General features: G+C 36.4%; 1 protein-coding gene across 3 annotated transcripts in view; it reads right to left on the bottom strand.

Moving 5' to 3' along the window:
- Positions 1–22,715, bottom strand: part of gpc5c (glypican 5c) — a 134,404-nt gene that overhangs the window by 12,416 nt on the left and 99,273 nt on the right. For all 3 annotated transcript variants that reach the window (XM_078934952.1, XM_078934951.1, XM_078934954.1), the window contains 2 exons: positions 16,561–16,681; positions 6,896–7,034 (listed from right to left, as the gene is read on the bottom strand). In XM_078934952.1, the coding sequence (XP_078791078.1) occupies positions 6,896–7,034; positions 16,561–16,681 (260 nt within the window). The remainder of the gene's footprint in view (positions 1–6,895; positions 7,035–16,560; positions 16,682–22,715) is intronic.

A 22,715-nucleotide genomic window follows, 5' to 3' on the forward strand; every position in this document is an offset into this window, starting at 1 on the left:
TCATTATGGTCTCATTATAAAGCAAAGGTTTGCATCTGTCTCGTCTAAGCTATAATTACATTCCCACCTCCTCAATGAGAAAGTCTAATCCAAGTTTTACTTTGCTTCCTTTCACTTTATATGTCTCCCTGCGAACTGGCTCGACTTGAGACAAATAGGATCATACTTGTTCTTGCTTATCCTAAAACTTTATTTTTCAATATTATTGGAATGTCTGCCTTTATTTTGTCAGATCAGGGCTGCAGAAAGAGTTTCAGCTTTTACTAGTGGTTAAAATATGATCTTAAGATGTGAGCCAAGATGGTGAAGGAGGTATTTATTTCACACACCCTACCATCAAGTCCACATTGCAAGTCTTTGTATAGAAACTAAAATTATAATGGAAATAAAAGATGAATTAAACAGGTCAATCACAAAGTTTTCCCAGCTAAATGTCTAAATGTACTTTTCTTGTATGAATAAAAGAGATTTTAAAAGTAGGACATATATTCACTTATCATTTCTGCAATATTTGCATCAAGGATGGATTTCGTTTGTCTAATCCAGTGTTTTTCAACCTTTTCTGAGCCACGGCACACTTTAACCTTAAAAAAAATCCCGCGGCACACCAGCATCCAAAAATTAAAAAAAAGGAGAAACTCAGTCTGTATTGATCTACAGCCCCTCCCTCCACAATCTCACATGCATTTTTGAGATAATTGTTACAGAAAAAGCTGGAAGCTGCAGCTATTTTTTTCTAAAAGATGCAATAAAAGTTAAGTTAGAAGATTTAAAAACAGTTTGTGTGTTCGTTGGTTTCAAGACGTTTAACAACAGATCTCCTTGTGCGCTGTCACTCTCACAACCCAATGCATCATGGGAGATGTAGTGCATAAAACGGCCGAAGATCGCTTTTCGGAGCTTCATTGTTTTGTTCACTTGTTCCACGGTCTGATACTGGATTCTGTGGAAAGCTACACCGCTAAAGACGAGCTTTAGCTGGTATTTTTGTTAGAACTGAACGACTTTACGAGCTAAATCGGGACAAGGAAGTGAAGACTTTAACCACTTCTGATTGGTCAGACTGATGACATGTGATTAAGCTCCCCAAGAATGATTGGTGGAGACAGTTAAAGCAACGGGACTTTTCCAAAATACAGCCCGAGCTGCAGCTGAATAGTGGTACAGTCATTCTTATCAAATGTCTTTAATAAAATAAAATAAACGCAAAGAAAAAGTATTTTATGATCTTTTATATTCCTAACTCCTCAGTGTTTTATCATGGCCTGTTTGGATGAACAAAGAGCTGAAATCCTGGAGATGGGAAATGTTGTTAAATCAGTTAATGAGGGCAATTTCCCACGGCAGACTTGACCATCTCCCACGGCACACTAGTGTGCCGCGGCACACTGGTTGAAAAACACTGGTCTAATCTATGTCAGACTCTAGAGTTAAAGAAAGAAAAAATAAGCATTCTGGAGAGTTATGCACACAGAAAACTTCAAATTTAATTCACAAAATTTACAGCTTTAAATAAAAAATATTTAATGAGTCTGGTCATCAGTTTTGGTCATCTTTAATCTGCCTTTTACTGCTACAGTTTCAATTCTAGTACTGCTGTGAAAGGTTTTCATGTGGCAGACATATCAGGCTACTGACTCTGGCACACTGTGTTCTTCTGCCGGTTAACTTCACAGCTATCACACAAAATGCTGAAATGTGTCTTATTTGTTTATTTCCACTAGTAACAACTCAAACCACATCCTTTGATTTTTATAACCTGTTGCTAAACCAGCGGTTCTTGGTGTCTCCTAACCAACCTCCCAGAAGTGTGCTGGAGAAGCTCAGCCATAAAGAGCTTACAGATACTGCTTAGAAAGGAAATGATGATGCTGGCTAATGGGAACCATTCTCCTCTGATGACCATGCACCTCAGGAGCTTTCTGGCTTAATATGCTCTAAAAAGTGCTGTAAAAATCACAGGGCACGATATAGGTAGCCAGGGAAAAAGTGAGTAGAGTAGAAGAGAGAAAAAAAGGAACAGTCATTAAAAAATGTTATAAAACACCAAATGACATGTAAAGTGCATTATGTGAAAACAACTTAAAAGTGTAGTCTTTCTTCATCAGTGAAACAGGATAAACATGGTAGTCTTCTTATGTGCCTGAAGAAGTAATTCACTTCTCCCCCATCTTCCCCTAGATCATCATGATGTCTGGCCAAAGTCAGCCTTGATCCTCTTGTTCCTCCTGCAACCCCTTTTTGCCCTAGGGAATCTTATTTTAGTCCCTTGAGTTGAAGATGAAAAGCCAAGGGAAATGGCAGTCATACTGGTAATATCCGTACTTGGGACACAGCATCTGCTGGCCAGCCAGTTTCTACTCACGCCAGTCTCAAAGGGCCCTATTTAGTCCAGAAAACCTTCAATAGTAAGATTTAGCCTGGCAGAGCAAACAAACCTCAAATCCCACCTACATCCTCCTAAACCTCTTCTCTCACGGTAGATTGAATTATTGGTTTGTGTGCATCTTGTTTATATCTTTTTGGAACCTAAGCAATTTTATTCCCCATTTGCTCTAAATCTATAATACATTTCCTCTCTATGGCTTTTACTTTTATACTTTTTTTTTATTTTAATTTCACTCAACTTTAATGACTTAGAATCCTATTGCTGGGCAAGTGACCACATAAAATCCACACAATATCCTCCTTAAAGATCGTATGAAATGAAAACAGGTTAGTGTTGAGTATAAAAATTGCATGTCACATCAGGACTACAGTCATTTCAGTTTAATCCCAGTAACACTGGTAAAAGTAAACCTAAGACATCCTTCATGGCAGAAATGTGGCTCCGTACCAGAGCAAACTAATGCCTCACACCTTTAGGCTTTAGGGCTTTGGAGGTTATTTTACTGAATGCAGACAATTAAAAACACAACTGAAAACAATGGCAGTTTGCCCACAGTTAATTATATGTCTACCATCATAATTACTTTACTATTTTCAGTATTTGGCAACGTTTAAAAAGAATGAATTTGTGCATATTCATGAGGCAATGAGCACGGACTGATGAGGAACAGCGACTCCCCTGTGGTGCCCTTCAGACTTTACACCTACAGTAAATGTGTGTTTCTCTTAAAAAAGAAAGAAAAAAATTACCGTACACAATATTTAGAGTACAGTCTCTTGAGCTGAAGTTTTGATTTCCACACAGCTTTCTCTGCTTCTAATAGAGTTTGGAAGGATAAGACACTTAAAGTGAAGTTTGAACTATTTGTACTTAGATTTAGAAAATTAAATGGGGAAAAAATCCCACAATAATTGTCAGACAGCCTAATAGTATGCAGGTTTAACAAGTGATCTGAGGAGTGTTTGAACAAAATGGCAAGCTAGGGCAGGAGGCTCGGGAAGGGAGTGAAGCTTTGGGAGTGTCTTCATTTTTTTGATGAGTTTAAAAGTAATCCTGACAGATGGTGTTTTTTCACCAGGGTGAAATTGTACTTTCATGGTGTACAGTTCACTTTTCTGTGCTCTACGCCCTCCAGCTTAATCCCAAGAAATGTTTAACCATGCATTTACCTGTCCTATCCAAAAAGGATCACTTCAACATGATGAGTTCCTTACTGTTTATATCTTGCCACATGGAAACGCCAAAAAAGAAGCTTTAATCAATATTTGAAGCAACTAGTTTCCTTTTTGTTTGACAGTTTAAGATGTTCTTATATACCTTGACATGTTTCGTTAGCTGGCCTGCAGTTTTCTTTAGAAGGATTTTGCCCCCGCTGTGAAACAAACAGCTGAAGGCGATGCGCCACAGCAGGCACCAGTAGATTACAATTTTTAAAACAGGTAAGAACATCTTAAGCCTATATAAAAAAACAGATTAATTTAAAATGGAATACAGAAAAGACAGCCCCTTTACTGGTTTAGGTATATAAACCCTAAACGAGGACAAGGAAAAGAAGAGATCATCCTGATTTATAAAATTGAAGAAAAATATTTATTTAATCTTGTTTCTGTCCTTTTATACATCATTTTTAAACTTTATTAAAGAACTAAAATTTATTTTGCATTTAGAAATCACATTGAAATTTTAAATTAGAGTTTGAATCACTTAACTGCAAAAACAGGCCCCTAAGAAATAAGTCAAAAATTCTTAAAATTTGAAAAGAAATATCTTAAAATTAGCACAAAAAAATCTTTCAGTGGGGTAAGGAAAATGGTCTTACCAAAAATTCATATTTTATGAAATTCTAGTTACTAAGACTTATTTTAATAAACTAAGATTATTTTACAGATTAAAAGATAATTCTACTTGTAAGACAGAACAGAAAATCTTTTTTTTAAACAAGCGTCTACTTTTTTGCAGGGTAGGTCTTTATTTACAAAATTTGTATGTCTTTTTTTTCTTTTTATTAACATTTATTTATAAGTATGGTGTTGTAATCCATCTAAAACAATGATTCCAGATTAGTGGTTGGGAGTGTTCACAATCGCCGGCTTTTAGTCAACACTGTTATTTTTGACAGCACTTTTTTCGTCATGGAAAATCTCTTCTGCACTTTTACTTGGCCCTGCTTCATAACAGCATTAGCTATTCTGAGTTGTTTTTGTATAGACAGTTTCATTTTACCTGCCTAATGTGTTAGCAGCCAAATTCCCAGTACTGCATGAAACTAATTGTTTTTTGTGCATGGATTTGAAAGATTCAGTTTTCCAGCTATTTTTCTGCCAAAAACAAACAAAAAACCTTTTAGCCCCAGAGAAAACCTTTTTATTTATTGAAGAGGCATGGGAGAATAGTTTCTATTTTTCTAATATGTGGACATTTGAAAGCTCTCTTTTTTAAATGGTAGAAGAAAATAGGTCTGATGTGGTGGGAGTATTTTTAAAGACTGGTGCGTTAATGATTCATCCAGAAAAAACTGTCTTCTTTGATTGGAACAGTATTAACATTGTCAGACCAATGCAGTTATTAAGCCGTGGTCATGTTTTTAAAAAAACGTACCAGAGAGGAGTCTCCCATAGCCTCAAGGGAGAGCAATACTTTGCTTTGATAAAAAATTCACAGATTACTTCTCCAGTTTGTGGGGGTACAGAACATCACCAAGCCCTGTTTGGTTGGCATACAAAAACACTTGCATGTCTCCAGGCTCAAGGAGCCAGATCAGAACCAAGATCAAACAGGCTTTGCATCATCCAAACAGAGGGGATTTTCTTTCACTTGTGGAGTACACAGAGTTTTTCTGTTCTCTGAAATAATTTAATAAAATCCTATTTACGGTCTTGTTATGCAGGTGGGCAGCAGAAGTTTTAAGCTCTTGGTAACTGTCAAAAACCTTCGCTACTTATCAAGGTGGATTACCATCTTGTAGCTTTGCCAATACACGTCTATAGTCAAAACTGAGCGCACATGTTCACATTCAAAGAAGTAATCAAAAGTACCAAAAAAATTATATATATATATTTTTTAAATTATTAGACTTGCAGCATGCTCAAGCATTTATATACTTAGCGAATACTTTAGTTTTCAATCAGGAGTTCTGTCTTCTCTGTTAGATTTGCGGCACTACCATCATATAGTGACAAATGTGGTGATAGTGAGTCTGTTTTCTGCCAATTACTGCTATTGATTGGCTTGGTAATGAGGTTTACTTTAGCATACAAAACACAACCATGCACGTTTTCTTGTGGATCTTGGGAGCTTGCCATAGTTCACAAGGAGCAAACAGGTACACTCACTGATGGGAGATAAAATTGCCTACTGCATGCCCCTGCAGTATGAAACCAGTTTTATTAACCAAGAGCCAAATGATGCGATGCTAATTTTTACATTTCTTTATGATTTATGTTAGACAGTCTTTAGACTTAGGAATGGACGATTCATAGGTCTCAAATCAGAACTATTTTGAGTTTCTAAACTTCATTATCGTGGAGGCATAAGCTCTTTCATGCTTTGTTTTATAAACCTGATTGTTATAAGTTAATGAGTTCAGAATGTAGGGCTTAATTTTGATAATTTTACTTTGAAAGGCAGTGTTGAAAAAAACAGCAAAAGGAGAGAACGAACACAAAGAACCAATTTAAAGCATGCAACAGCATTGTCTTCTGTTTTCTGCCAATTGCTTCATTCTTGTTACCTTTGCAAACTCTGCTTTTCTTTATTTAGTGTTCAGACAGTAAACATGTTACATTTGAGTAAATTGCTGAATCATCAGCTGGCATTTCAGCAATCTTGCTCCAAGAAAAACTAATGCAGCTCAGCTCACTCAGCTGGGATCTTATCACTTGGGGGGATTCATGTCCTGTCTGCTTCATGTCTCTGTAAATAGTTGCTCCAGTAGATTTACTTGCAAATAATAAATGAATGTATAGTTACAACTGCAGTTTTGTTTATTAATAGAGACTTTACTCCTCCTTCAGATTTCTCTTCACTCTTTCTGTCTGTGGAACACAAGTCTTTTTTTACACCTGACAATGGTGCATTTCAGCAACCAGGTAATAGATGGTTTTCCCGACTATCAATGTTTTTCAATGTGATACAAACCGGAAAAACGACTTGTATAAGCTGTATGAGGGGTTACCAAAAACATGTTTCCAAAAAGCAGATTTGTCCTCCAAAATGATTCCTGTTCAAAGGCACTTCTGCATGAATAGGGGTTGCTCACGTTTAGTACTTATCTCTTCAAAAATAGAGCAGCAGCTGGAGGAAATACATCTGAGATCATGGGTAAGCGGAAACTCTGGCACTTTTTTCTGCATGCAAACCTGTAGGCTGAATTGTTGACCAGGTTTCCCTCAGAAGCAGTGAATATAAGCTTGTGCAATCGCACCCATTGGGTTTGGGTTGATATGGCTGCAAGTGGACAGCTATTTTATGTGTCTGAAATAAAATTGGTGGTAATATTGTACTTACACTTTCTTTCTTGACCATCTCCAGAGCTTTGGCAACCATCTTCATCATCACAGTCCATGGTGCTGCCTTCCTCTTTCCCACTGCCAAATCCTTCCCAATCTTCTATTTCCTCCAGTTGTGGAAACCTTTCCAGAGTCTCCTGTGTAAACATGTAAGAACATTATCTATAATGTAGGTTTAAACACACATAAATGGAAAAACTGGCTCAGAGGGAGTAAAATAAAATACTTGAAACCACATAAATTCTAGTAAAGTCCTGATAGTGTCCAGAAGCAAAGTAGAACAAACACAAGTGCCTCATTATTGTCTTCACAGTACTTGAGAAAATACGTGGCAGCTACTGTGGATGGTGCTAGCAAAAAGAGGGTCAATGCATCATCTGCAGGCATCAGTTAGCATGCCAGATGTTGAATGATCGAGGCAGCGTTAACATGTGTTTCCAAAATACATTAGAATCAACAAATGATGTTTTTTGGACTGACAAATCTGGAGAGCAGATGTTTGACAATAATGCTTTGTGTCATTGTTTTGCCGGGGCTATTTTTCAGTTTTCATAGTTGCAGGATGATAACAAGGCCATTATTTGATTATTTATATTATGGTATAACCCAGTTGTATACTGTTAAAGCACATCTTCCCTCTAAGGCTTATATATTACAAGAACAAGCCAACTTGAGTTATATGGTGTTACAGCACATCTATAAATGCATGACAAAAAGGCATGCTTCGTAAAATTCAAATGGGCTCTTTAAAGGATAGCAGGTAAAAAACACTGCTTATGGCTTGTGAAAAAAGACATAAAAATGAGTCTATAGTTTTAGTTTCGAAAGAATTACAGAAAAAAAAGTTACAATAACTCACAGGAGGTAGTTTCAATCAAATAATTAAATATTTCATTGTAAGCACCTCTCAGGGCTTTCAAGGACACTAAAAAGAATAAAATGTTTATCCCTGTAAATTAATACTGTATAATCAATGAAACAATGAAATTACACCAACAGCACTGGATTTGATTTGGGGAAGTGTCATCATTTGTGATTTTTTGAAAAGGAATTTGGGAGTGTTGCATTTCTCATGGTGGAAAGGTGTGTAGACAGCACAATTAGCTGATAGAAGAATGAGGATCTGGGAGAGCAGGAGGAGGTGGTGATATGGGAGATATTTCCTGTAGGGAGGGGCTGGCCGGCCTTGAAGGTGTGTAGGAAGAATTTGAATTTTCTCAGGAGCCGTTGAGCCACTGCGGGATGGGGGTGGTGAGGTGGAGCGAGAGGTTTTGTGGATAGAAGCAACTCTGGCCTGGATCGGCTCAAGTTTAGGGGGGAGGGGGATTTGTGGGCAAAACCAAAGTGAGTTACAGTTGTTGATGCGGGAAGATGATATGTTTTGTACATGAATTGTGAAAATCACTTGATTTGACTTATGTGGAAATAAAAGTCCCTTTTTCTCTTCATTCACAAATGAAATACTGCAATTAAATATTTTTCATAGACTAACAAAGTACACAATGTGTGAGCAAACAAATCTTCAGATAGCATAGAAATTTAGGAACCAGTAAAAGAAACCAAAATAACCTTTGCCTAACAATTTAATCAGAAAGTGCACAAAACTATTTCTAGTTAAGTAAAAGTGATAAATTCAACAATGTATTCATCATTTAAAGTAGATTACAGGCATACGTTTTCATTGAGCAGCAGAATCATCATGATAATAGCTGTGGCTGCACAGATATTCACAATGCTTTTTTAGCACTTTTAGCACTATGCTAAATGCAACAGTAATGCACGATGCTTCACATAGTTATATCTAATCTTACATAGAATCAAAATAGTTCTCCTCTGTGTGGATATTGGATTAGATTTTGCACCATGATCTCACCCTAAAAAAAACAAAAATAAGTCGTAAAAGAACTCCTCTGTTTTTTTTGGGTTAGATATTTAAAAAGGATTGTCGCTGATATAGGTTGAGAGAAGAAAATTTAGTTGATGAACACTAATCTCCATTTCTAGCATTGTGCAACATTAAAAAAAAAACTGAAATAATTATTCTGTTCAATTGTCATGTTTATGATTTTAAAGTTACATCAGAAAATACTAAATAGTACAAAAAGTAATGTAGGTGGAAAGCGTAAAAACAGGGTAGAATATGTCTCTGTAGTTATGTGAGCTGATGTGGTGGCAAGAAGGAAAGAAAAATCCAGATACAAACTATTCCCTGTAAATTTAGCCTTGAAATTACACTGGCATCCAAAGACAAATCAGGTATTCCCAAAAAGCTTTGAGTAAAATCCTTAATCGCTAAATATTTTCTCGCTCTCTTCACACCGTGCCAACTAATTCCCAATCTCTTTCTTCTCAAAAGCATTCTTTAGTCTGAGTATGATGGAGCAGGTTGGAGAGTATAAAAGACCAAATTCCTGCATGTATTTGACTTCACCCCAGTCACGCTAAAACCTCTGCTGCTAGTCTCCTTCTGAGGGAATCCGTGAAAAAGACCAGTTCTTTAGGGATTTGCATGCTTGTGGAGTTCAATATTGACTGAAAAAGGCCATTTACATTTTCCAGTTTAAAATGAAGACAAAAACAAGTTTTATGCGTTGTGGATAAGCACCCAATACTGTAGGTATAGCAACTTTTTAAAAGTCCCACTCCGATCATCCTTTGATGTAAAAGCATTCCCAGTGGTCTTTTAGTTATGATAATGCCAGTTTTAGCCAAAATCAGAAAACCTGTATCATTTTTTAGGACATAGTTTCTGCAGAGCGGCAGTAATTCAATAGTAATTATTCTGTCAGTTGTGGGCAGCATGTTATCCATTGTCCCACCCACAAACATTCATCCTCCATTTGGTTACACTCTCCCATTGGCTTACAGTCCCTCACAACTACCACCTAACATTACCATCAAAAATGGTGATCAATGTTTGTCTGCAAGTGGATGCTTCAGAATGGAGCTGAGCAGGGAGTTCGTGGCCTGCCGATTGTGCCTACAAGCTTTTTTCAACAGCACGTTTTTGCCTGCTCCTGGTTCACCACAATTTGAATAAAATATAATTAGAAACACAGTTTTTATCCTTATTTTCTTTATAAATGCCCTCCATCATGAGAAAAATGCAACAAGAACACGTAAAAACAAAACTATTTCATTGGAGAGGGTCTTTAAGGGTGGTTCAGGTAAAATGGAAAGTAAAAAGAGCAAGAAAAAAGAACTAAAGGAAAATAACAGCAGAGGCAAGTAAAAGTAAAACTTTTTAATCACTTCCACACAGTTGAAGGAGAACTTTTTAAAAAGTAAAAAAAAAAGTGGAATTGAAAAGAAAACAGAGTGGGATAAATGAAAAAGTACAATGAAAGCTAAAACAAACTAAATGATTCCAATCCATTTTGAACCAAATGCATTTATTCTCTCTCGATATTTTTTCCCCATTTATTTTAAAATTCCGATTAGAAATTAATATAATTCAATTTCTGCAGCAGCCCTAAAGATTTTTGTTTCTTTCTTTCTCAATGTGAATGTGCACTAAATCTGTGAATCTCCGGAGTTTGGTATTTTTCTCTTAGCTGTTGTTTTTGAGTGGGTGGGATGTCCCTAAATGAAACAAAGCCCAGTGCTATCCAGGGTTCTTTCTCTCCAAATTACACGATTATTCCTTTTTTCTTGTTTTGTTTATTTCCCTCCAGAATATTGCATACTTGGAAAAATCTTTGACACCCACTGTCTGACAGAAAAGGAAAAAAGCAACAGATGCTCATCTAGTGATCTTTGAACTTTAAACAATTCTTGGAAAAGTAGACTGCATTAAAATTCTGGGAAAAAGATCGGGTTGGATAAAACTGTTGTCAAGAGCAGCAAGGGACCTTGAGCATGATCTAAAACAGACTGATCAAAATATAATCACAAATCAGCTGTATCTTTTGAGAAATATTCAAGATGACATTGTTAAACCCTGGAATGATGTATTCTCTTCATTGTCAAATATCCAGAAAACAACAGAGCCATGAATGAAAAAAAAATGTTTTTTAAGATCAAAGACTTCTTATTAAAAAAAAAAACTGTAAGAAACTTAAAAATAAGCACTTTTAATTAAAATAGTATAAAAGTTTATTCTTATACATTTTGATGCAGCGCATGCATATTCTTTTTGTCATACTGTTGCAAAACGATGCAAAATGACATAAACTGCTTCACTGCTGAGCAGCAAACAAAAAGGTGACAATACATGCAGGCAGTTTTTTCAAAATAAAACCCACCAACTTCTGCAAACAAATACCAGCACTGCCTTTTATACAACATGCAAAATAAAACCACAAAAGTACAACTGATACTTCTCTGAGCACTGCTGAGATCTTTTTTAAATCAAAAACTAGTCCTCCGAGCTGACATCTACATTTGTTGGCCTTTTAGTTTCTTTGTTGAGAATGTCTTTTTTGCATTTGAATCTAACCACGGAGCATTTCACTAAAAAGAAATGCATGAGAACTTTCAGGGGAAGACATGAGTAATGGAATAGTTGAGCCGTAAATGAATTTTCTGTCAAAAAGTCTGACACAACAGCTGTTGAATACTGGCATTGGCCTGCCAATTTCATTAATATAATAATCAAAGTAACATTTGTATCTGTGTTATCTGTGTGTTTCTAAAATCATTAGAACACCACATAGGAGCAGGTTTCTGACAATTCTTGTTTTTGCTTGTTTACCGAAAGTAACTTTGATTCCTTTGAGATAAAAGTGACGTCTATTTTTAAAGACAAATTTTCCACTAGATACTTTGTGCGACACTTTCTGACTTCTAAATTTCAGCGACACAAGAGCAAGATGCTGCAGCTTACATGAGGTATTTGAACCTTCCTCAACAAAATGTTTTGAAGCATTATGAAGACTTCTTTGTGAATTCTGTTTGCAGTTTCTCACTAACTGTTGTAGGTAAATAAAATAAAAAAAATTAAACTTAAAATTAAAATAAAAAAACTACAACAAGTAAAACCCAAACAATGAGAGCAAAAGTTTGTCTCTTTTGTGAGCAGTTATTGTCTAAGATGACCATCCCCTGATACTATTTTGGGAAAATGTGGAAAGTTTGTCAAAAAGCCTTTTGCTTTGGCCTGACTCATCAACACACAAAGCATATTAAGACATATTTTAAAACATATACTTTAAAAGGGTAGAGTGTAGCGTAATGTCACAAAACATTTAAATTCAGGGAATTTTTTTTCAGGAATATATGATAAACTTTGACAAAGTCTGATATAATTATTTTTTTCTTTCAACTACATTTTACCATAGATTTTTCACTTTGTACAACACAGTTAATGCCTACAATGCCTATATATATACTTGATCTAGTAATGTATAGTTACCTGTAAAAAAAAAATATCTATATAGCTATAAATACTTTTAGTAATTTTACAACAAATTTAAACAATTTAAGAAATATTAACAATTTATGTTAATAGAAAACATTTTTTTAGCCAACTGACTCACTAAAACCCTACGAGCAGGTTTAGCTCGTGCTGGTTTGCGGCGCCTTTCATCCGTGAAACCAGTGTTCGAATCCGGGCTGCTCCCTATTCCCTTCTCTACTTTTGTGCTGGTCCCAAGCCCGATCCCTTTGAGAGGGTTGTGTTAGGAAGGGCATCCAGTGTAAAACATTGCCAGGTTTACCATGTGACTTGTTTGCTGTGGCGACCCCTGATGGGACAAGCCAAAAGAGAAAGAAGAACTAACTAAAACCCTACACCTAATAAGACACTTTAAACTTAAGACTTGAACACATTAGACAAGATCATATTTCTGATTCATCCTTAACAGTTTAAGGTCATATTAAGGTCATAAGTTGCTCACTGTTCTATTAGTTTTTTTCTGGCAGGTAAAAGCTGCTGGTGCACAAAACCGGCCTATAATTGAATGATTTCTCTGCTAAACTTGTTTTTTCATTGCCAATTATTCACATTTATTAGTGGTAACATTTTAGGTCTCTTTCCCCCATTTTCAATACAACTTCTCAACATCTAAAGATTAGACAGTTTTTCTAATCTAGTTTATTTAAGCTATGCTCCACATAGCATGGACTGATGGTCCGAGCAGAGTCACAGAACAGAGCAAAACGCCTTTTCACTACAGGCTACAACAAGCTGGTTGCGAACTATTGTTGACGCCTTCTCCGCCATGACCTCATGTTCCACTTATGACTCAATCAAAGTAATGCGCTGCTGTGTTGATGGTTACACCCTGCTCTTTTCAGGTTCTGTTTGGAGCACATTGTGCGTGTTTGCATGAATAAAGTCTGACTTCCTTCTGGTGAGTGATGGAGATCTTATTGAAAAATGTAAGACAGTTTGAGTAAGATCAGCATTTTTTCTGAGCGTGTTCCAACAACTCCTTGAGACACTGGAGGCTGTGTCTTGTTGCTTGGAAGCAGACACATTTTGCACATCAAATTGGGGTTCTTATATAACATCAGCACAAAAGGTTTGAAAATTAGAGGGATTACTCGAGGTCACTCTTTGAAAAAAAGAATTCATTATTATGGTAATAATCAGCCCTCATTAATCAATGCACCTTTTACAGCACATGTTGCCCTAATATTTCAAATGTCACAGAATAAAAAAAAAAAAAAGTGTGCTACATTATGAATTGGCAAAACCCCATGCACTGTATTTGCCTTTTTTATTATTCGGAGAGGAATATCATTTTTGGCTAATGAAAGATAATAAAAAACCTGTTAAAAAGTATTATAGCCTTTTGATTTGAAATAGACGATAACATGATTTTTGGAACTATGTGTCATACAAACATTTTATATGAAACTGAGAGGGAACAATAGTACAAATATGATAATTTTGCAGAAAATCAGCCTTGGCAATCTGAACACAGCAAGCTGGACATTTAAGCACCTAATTATGATGGCTAAAAAATAAAATAAAAAAGTCCTGAACTCAAATTACTGTCTGGGTTCCTGAGGTTGGGTTGCCAAGTGAACAGAAAGCCCTGGGCAGTGAGACTTGTTGCTGTATTGTTGCCACAGCAGCAGCAAAGAGAGGCAGGGCTCCTGTGAAGACTAGCTCCATCATCCTCTTCAAGTGGAAAGAATCTGTCCCCTTCCTGTGACAGGCTGCCAACTCAGCCCAGGCTCTTTCTTCATCCCTGGACTCTACTAACTCTTAAAGCTCAAATCCCTTCACACTGCTGAAGCTACGGCCAAACCATAAGTCTCAGCCTATGTTCTTAATAAGCCTATTGTTTTTTTTGTTTTTGTTTTTTTGCTAAAATACCGTAATGGTAACAAAACTCCTCAGTATTTCTGAGCCTGTGCAGAGGCCGATAGGGTGGAGGATTGACTGGATCCGCAGCAGGGATCTGCTGAGTGTTTATTAAACCCAAAAAAGGCATCTTGGACATGGACTCTGGCCAGGCTGTTGGTCAAAGGAGACAGTTAAGCAGTGGTCAGCCTCATCAATCAAAAATGTAACCGGCCTCCCTGCACCAGATTTCTAAAGCTGTAAACCCACCCATACAACACCATTTCTAAAACTCTGTTAATGCGCACAAGTGTCGCATAGACAATCATAAAGACAAAAATACACCCACAGAATAAGTATACTGGGGTTTATTCACAGCGCTACATGTTCCAGCTGACTTTACATTTTAGGAGCACACTGAAAAATGAGCTGGACTAGATAATCACACGAAAACAAATAGAGGATTGTAAAAAGGAGCCACACCCAAAAACAGCTGGACACATGGCTTGAACTCAAAAATCCACTTTGAAACATTTATGGCTCACATTTGCACTATTTACAGCCGGAGAGAAGCAGAGAAGTAAAAAGGATAGTTAAAGGAGTTACACGGGGGTGTATCGTAACTTGGCCGAGTCACTTAACAAGACCATTTTATCAGAGGCCAAGACATTTAGGCTTGTCTTGCGCATACGTGTCTCCTTCATTGATACACCTTATAAATTTTTTTCAAGGACTTTATAGCTTTGTAAGTCTATCTTCACTATGGAAAAATATCTGTGATGGAGGAAATCAAACTTTCCCTGCATAAATCAAACAGGGTTGTTAGAACTAGTGGTTTAAAGAGAAAAAAAGGGAATCATGGACTCCCAGCTTAAAGAGTTTTACACTCTTGGGAGCTCCTAGTTTCTAACTGTGGAGCAAAATGTAAACTGAACTGAACAATCTTTCTTATCTTTGAAGCGGACTACTTTCATTTGACAGAAAATAAATATGCAGACTACAAGGGAACAAAGGATTTCAGGAAAATATCCAAAAAAGACCAAAATGTGCTCAAATAAATTTACTTCATGAACAGACTGTACCAACCTGAACAAATATATTTTTTTTCCTTCTTTTCTAAACATTTATTTCTAATGCAATACTGACCACAAATCTAGATAAAATAAGTTTGCTTTGAACCAGATGTTAGGGTATTTTTCACTCAGGCTTGGTAACAATATTATCTTGCCTCAGATAACTAGTTAATACCTCAAAAGGCTCATCTTTAGAAAAGAACCGTCAGCACACCTCCTCCCTTAAAAGTGAAAATTTAAGAAGACATGAAAAGAATAGCAAGGTAGAGAAATGTAGGTGTGCTACATTGAAAATAGGAAGAGTGCCTTAAAGCCTGTCAAATGCCTTTTGAGCATGAAATGGTATTAACCTATTTAAAGAGCTGAAAGAGGATCTACTTCTGAACAACACCCCTTTGATCTTTATGAATTCATATGAAAAGGGATCGGGGTTTGCAACAGTCGGGTTAGAAGAGTTCTCCTTCAACTGTGTGGAAGTGATTATTGACATCCCTGTTCTTGTGAAAAACCAGCATTGCGGCACTCTCATTCTTTGCTGTTTTCCTGCACTTGGTCCTATTTCAATATAGACCTTTAAGAACCTGTAAATCTCAACAGGGTATCAGCTCAACTTTGCATAGTTTCCATGGCAACGGGGGACTTGACAGTTACCATGCACAATGGGATGTCAAGCTCTGAGTAAAATTATCTTTACCTGTCTGGGTGGATGAGTTGCTGGACTGGCTGAGTAACACATAAAGGGTAAACTTTGTTTGATGAGTTTGTTAACTGAACAGGTAGAGACGTGGAAAACCAACCAGATATAGAGCTAAAAGTAAAAGCTGGCTGATGTACTTTCTATAGGCATAATTCTCAGGGCAATAAAAGGGCAGCCAGGCAAAGGGAACCAAATCCTGCTTCGTTTGTCTCTTCAAATGGCCTCTAGGGACAGTCTGAAAGGGCCCTTTTCTCCTCGGTTCCTTTCAGGTTTAAACCCCTATCTACATGACAAATAGTGTCACTTTGAAGCTGCTTGTGTCATCTATGCCTATGTGTCAGTCATTCTTGACCTTTTGCTCCTGCTTCTCATCTTTCTTTTTCCTTTTTTTTTTTTTGGGGGGGGGGGGGGGGTCCCACATCAATTCACTTTTTTTTTCTTAGTGTCACTCACCATCTTTTTTATTTATCTTTGATATCTGCCTTTACACTCAACACAAAAAAGAGAAAAGCAAGGATGCCAATGTGGGAGATATTTGCAGAGATTTTTAAACCAACTAAAAACAGAACTGCAAAAATCCCCAAAAACTTGGTTGAGGTACTTTTGGATAAAGTGTAAAAAGGCTGTGTAAAATGTCAATAATGTTGAGGACCCCTTACCTGGTTGAAAAGATCCAACCTTTTCTTGACCTCTTCCAATCTGGGGGCCATACTACGAACTTTAAACTCTGGGTTTTGCCTTTGGGCATTAAGGCCAGTTCCGACGACTCTGCTCTCATAACTAGGAGGAAGAAGAAAAAAAACAACATGACAGTATTTAAATTTTTTAACATATTTTCCCATCTCCATATTACAAGATTATTTCACAGCAAAAATCATTATTGATTGTCACTGCTGTTTTCCAAATTGTTAAATAATACCCAGTTTCTTCAATGTAAATATAAATGAAATATTACAGACTTAGGATAGAAAAAGTAAAGTAAGTGTTTTTATTTAGTTTTTATTCCAATAACACAGATATGGTATATTATTATACTTGTATAAATTCATTCTGATTCTTGATCAGTTTTGTTCTTGTCCTTGAAAGACAAATGCATAGATTTGGTTTTTGGTCTGGTAAGTACACCTTGCCTCATCTTAAGTAAAAAAATTAAAATAAAAACTTACACTGTAGACTTTCTTTTGCAATTTAATTTAAAAATGTGAGCTGAGAATGAAAAATAAACTAGAAGTTATGAGATGTCCAACAAAGGTTGACTGTAAAAATGTTTCTATCTTAGGTGTAACAAGGAATTTAATAGCTAAAGCAGCCTAGCATGTTGCCAAAGTGTCTGGGGTTATTCTGGATTCTTCTCCAGGAAGAAGGAGGTGAACATCACTTATTAAACATGCATAGTTTCAAACTTCAAAGTCAAGTAAATACCACCTACATCTTGAATCGCATTAACAGCAGTGCAAAAAATGTCAAACTCCCAGGAAGTTTGAAATAGAAAAAAAAAATTAAAAACCAAAACAATACCCAAAGAAATCTTGATATAAATAAATAAATAAATAAATAAAAGCATACAAAGAAAATAATGAAACCAGTTTCATTTCAACACCAACAAGTACTGACAGTGTCTTATTTTTCATTAAATGTTAGTTCTAATCTAAATGAAGGATTGTTTTAAACTAAAAAATCTCCTAGGTTTTTAGTTCTCACAATAGAGAATAGTGTAAATCTGCAAGTTAATGATAGTCATCAAAGTTTGGGAAATCAAAAATAAATCATTGCTAAAATTAAATAAATAAAAACAACAACAACAGAAACAAATAACATTAATTTAGAAGTATCCATGAATCATCCTAACATTCAGACTCTAGGCTAAATCTTGGTACCTTTTCCCCATAATCTTTTAAGAATAGGATATTGATTGCTGGTCAGTTTCATTACCTTTTGACAATACAGAGGGAAGCTATGTACTCACACAGTCTTTTGTCATACCTTGCATATTATTTATTTATCTTTCCCACTGTCAGTATTTTATCAATATCATTTTGAAGTGTATGTACCGATGCTGATGTTTTATTCATGGAGGGTTGGACTTATACCATAAGAACGACATGCACTAATCGAAAATCAATGGCTGCTCCTGGTGGTAATGTAAGACTGACAAAATGATGACGGATTGTATAAGTGAGCATGTCCCATATGCGTGTCCCCACGGTCATGTTTGTGCACTTGTGGTCGTACATACATGTTTATGTATTTATGCAAATCTGACAGGGGCCATTAAAAAAGTGCTGAAGCTGAGAATCTGTGATGTGGTTGTGAGTTCGGTGAACTGTCATCATGCTGAAACAGCACTGATCAGACCTTTGGGAGGAATTCTTGTTCATGATGCACATGGACTTCACATGATTATCTTCTTCTTGATGTTTATTTACCTGGTTTTGTTCTCATTTGCTAGTTTACTTTCAGAGTCCACTCCCACACCCTTCCTCTGGGGCACAAATAATTTGACACAAAAAAAACAGCTTTGAAAACTTCTAAACCTCTTATTTGCTTCCAACTCCGACTGGAAGCAATCAATAGACTTTAAACTTGTCCCCCTGACATAAATTATTTAGTGTCAAATCAAAGGCCTGTGTATTTGGAGGGGGGCAGATGCTTGTCTGTCTCCGGGGTTGGCTTGTGGCTTATGGCTTTGGCGTGGAAGTGAGCTCATCAAGCTGGACGCTAATGAAAGAAAAGTGTCATGATGAGTCATGGACCATTTCACTGAAGGGAATTTTTGATACTGCAAAGTGGATATGACAACTGACATAGCAGGGCAGCCAGTGGCAGGTTACCTGAGGAACAATTCAGGTCCAGGTTCACTGCAACATTTAACTTGTAAACAGAAAACAAGGCATAGAGAAAAATCACGGTGGCAGCCACACAACAGCTCTTTTCCCTAGATGAGTAACAATACAAACAACAGTCTTCTCTCTCATCTGCTGGTATCAAAAGTTCACTCAGAATTTCACATGACTACCTACGCATGTTTAGCTGCTGACTCACACTCCATGAGTCTTTTCTGTCAAAAAAGAAGAAAACTTCTAGGAATTCATGATTAAAACACTTTCCTATAGCAGCTTTGTCAATTGTTTCCTCTGCCTGGAGCACAAACTGTGAGTGACCTCCTCTCCCCATTGCTGACCCTGAACTCGACCATCACAGTTTGAAGGTTTAATTTATTTATTTTCTGATTTTTCTGATTGTAAAAGAAAAAAATTAAATCTCCAAGGTACACAATGAGACAAGGATGCACTTTTGACCTTGGTTGTTTTTGAACACTTCATAAGTAGATTTGAGTGTTTAAGGTAAATAGCATAATGGATCTGTTATAGCAGTGACTGAGTATTAAATTGCCTGGCTCCAAGTTCATATTCAATTTTTGTCGTTTTACCTGAACTCAGTTCACACAATTTCAACATGCACTATGGCTGACGGCTTAAATAAGCAGACAAGACTCCCAAAGGACCCATTGAGTTTGATGTTTATATGGTGGGTAAAGCCCTTTAACCATTGGGAAAAGTCACTGCTGCATTTCTGCATTGAGCGTGTCTCACCCACAGCTGGTTCAAGTTCCCAATAAATTATGATCAAAGAGTGAAAAAAAAAAATCATAATACCATAACCTAAAATAAGTAACAAAAACACAAGGATTATGAGTGGTTTAATATGAGATTATTATCAATATTTCTACCTCAGGGAAGTTAAACATTTGTTTTTTCAGGGGGAAAAAACTTTTTCTAATTTTCGTAGACCTGCTAATATTTTTGTCCTTATCAAATATTCACTGCAAAGTGCAAACCAAGGCTCCCTGATGTACTCAGAGCTTGACATTTTGCCAACTGAATTTTGATTTATGTATCTGGATGTTTGCCCCTGTAATTAGACTCTGTAATCATCCTGAACACAGGGATCCTCACATCAATGACCTGATGCAGTGTGTTACAGATTCCTAGATGGTAAACATAGGTGTTCATTGTTAAATTTTATATAAACTGGCAAAAAAGTCTAATTATTTGGACTCAAATATTGTTTTCTATCAGAATGTAAAAAACAATCAAGGGTGGACCATAGGCAGAAAACTAAAGAAACCTTGATGTATGTTCTTCCACAGGGAACAGTGTTGTGTTCTGTTTGTCAGCCTTGATGAAATAGCTGGAGATTCAGTACAAATAATTGAAGCCAAATTTTGTTGGAAAGCCAAGTATAACTAATAAATAATACGGATATTTTTGCAACAGCAGACAAGAACATTTTCAAGAGTTTCTGAGTTTAAATTAAAAAATATTTTTTAAAATATCTTTGGTGAGTTTTTCAAACAGAAAATAAAAGAGGAAAAAAATGAAACATTTGGTGAACAAAATGTGAGTCAGAAAAAGGCTTTTTAAACAAGACTGAGAGCTTTTTATTTTTGAACCTTTCAGAAAAATGCTTTTTTTTTATCAAAGATGAGAGTACAAAAATATTACATTTTTTATTTAGTTTAAATGAATTTACCTTAAAATGAAAACAAACAGGTTTTACCACATAGAAATTCCTACTTTGCAGGTTTCTTGTGTGAAATATATAGCTATTTTCTGCTAACCATAAATAAAATGCACTCAACTATTTGGGGCATTGATATATGTAAATGTTCATAGTGTAACACTTTACAAAACATGAGAAAAAACACTTACGAGTTTAAAAGTGAACCATACATTGAATTCTAGAGTTGGTTCCTTCTTTTTTAGGCACTTAACTGAATTTATGGTTCTGCACTGAGCTACTGTGGAGCCCTTGAGGATGTCCTCCAGCAATGGTTTTTAAACCTCTGCATAATCCCTGCATGGCTCTGTAATAACCCCACCAAACACTAGATGGCAATAAGGTTTTCTCTTGCCGTGGCTGATAGAATTTATTTATCTACAGTGGTTTTTTGATCAAATTTATCAGTGGAATTGTTTTGCTATTTAACACACCAAACTCAATTATCCCTAGAAAAATTCCGGCTTGCCTTTTTCTCTTCCGGCCCCATGAAAAGAAAGCGCCTGCAGTCACATGTGAGGCCAGCAGTGAAAGTAGGGGAGGGGTCAAGTGGATCTCTGGAGCCAGCTAACTTTACAAGCATTTCTTGAAAATGTTGAAATCCTCTAAACGATCGCTTTTTGTTCAAAAAGGCCAGACCGTTCTCACACGCTGCAAGCTCTGCAGACATTTGCTGTACTACAAATATTAGTGACATGAAGAGGCAACTGGTCAAAAGCTACTTTGCAAACATTTAATCAGCTTGACCTATGAGCACATGCTTCTTTGTAGACAGGCGATATAAATACATGTAAACATGAACAAAAGCACTGCCGCTTTATATCATGTGGAACTGTGTACACAGAACTGCAATTAAGCAGAACCTTTTAAACTCTCCATTTGTTTGGAAAGTCATTGGGTAAAAAATAAATATCTAACATTGAGAAATTCAAAATGTTTTAATATGTCTGCAAAACTGGCCACGAAAAAACTTTCTGCACTTCAAAGATAATTTCGTTTGAGAAGAAATCCTTGGATCATAAAACGTACAAGACGCAGCAAAGTAATTAAGGAGGGTCATTTGTAGGGCAGACAAGCTCAAACAGGGTCCTTTTCATTCTTTCTCCCATCCACTTCACAACTCTGCTTTTGATTTTGTCTTTTTCAATGATCTAACTGAGTCCACCGAGAGCACACAGTTCAAGTCATCTTTCTTTTTTTCTCCTGCTTTCCTTGCTCACCATGCAGCACAAACTCCGTCTTTGTTCTCAGTGCTGTCTTTTGTAACCCAGCTGGTGACCACTTGAACATACTAAATGCTACCAGTAGCTGAAGTCACATGGAGGACTTTGCAGTACCTGGGCATGCAGTTCTTGTTTTAATTCAATCCCCGTTCTAATCCATTCTGCTCCAGCTTTTATTCTTCCTGTCTTTGCCTGACTTTTGACCTCAATTCTTCCTTTTCCGAGCTGCAAGATTAGGAATTTGGAGGTAAAACTGTCCTGGTTAATCTGCTTCTAGCGTGATAAAGACTCATTAAATCTTTTTTTTTTTTAAATACTGCCTTATTGTCTGCAGTTATCTAACAATCTTATATAAAAAATCTTAAGCCAAAAAAAAAAAGGAGTTTTTTTTTCGTTGCAGATTTGCTTATCTAATAAAGAAAGGGGTATGGGTCCTGCGTGCTCTTGTAGACATAGCAAAACAACCGTACAGCATTCCGGTTTGCTTTTTTGAAGAATGGAAATTGTGCCGACAACGTTCAGGCTCACATCTCTAGACTAAGTCAGGCATGGTCCGAAATATAAAGAGCAGCACGGTAAAAGCAAATCGAGTCCTTTCAGCAAGTGCACATAATTGTTTTGGTCAGTCCCAAAGCCCAACGATATCATCTGTCTTGTTTTGTAGTTAGCTGGAAATAGTTTGGATGCTTTTATTGTGAAATACTTTTCTCTCTAATTGGAAGTGTCTTGATCATTTTTTTATGGAAGCTTGTAGAAAACTCCCAACTCTTTAAACTTGTTTTGGCCTAGTAATCCTTCACACTAAACTTTGTTGTTAAGTGGAAAAAAACAGTTTAAAAAGCTGTCTTACTTTAATAGAATGTGCCATAAAGAGACAGGTCCACATATAAACCAGCTAATGAACCTGAAAGAGTAAACAACAGAATTTTGACTCTAGTTTTTAAATAGATCTGTTTTTAGCTCGACACTTGACGCTATGCTTCTACTAAAAAATAAAAAATGCTGTTGCTTAGCTCCATTACAGCTAAGAT

Source organism: Oryzias latipes, chromosome 17 (assembly GCF_053564925.1).
Source record: "Oryzias latipes strain Hd-rR chromosome 17, Olatipes_Hd-rR_3.1".
NCBI lineage: Eukaryota > Metazoa > Chordata > Actinopteri > Beloniformes > Adrianichthyidae > Oryzias > Oryzias latipes.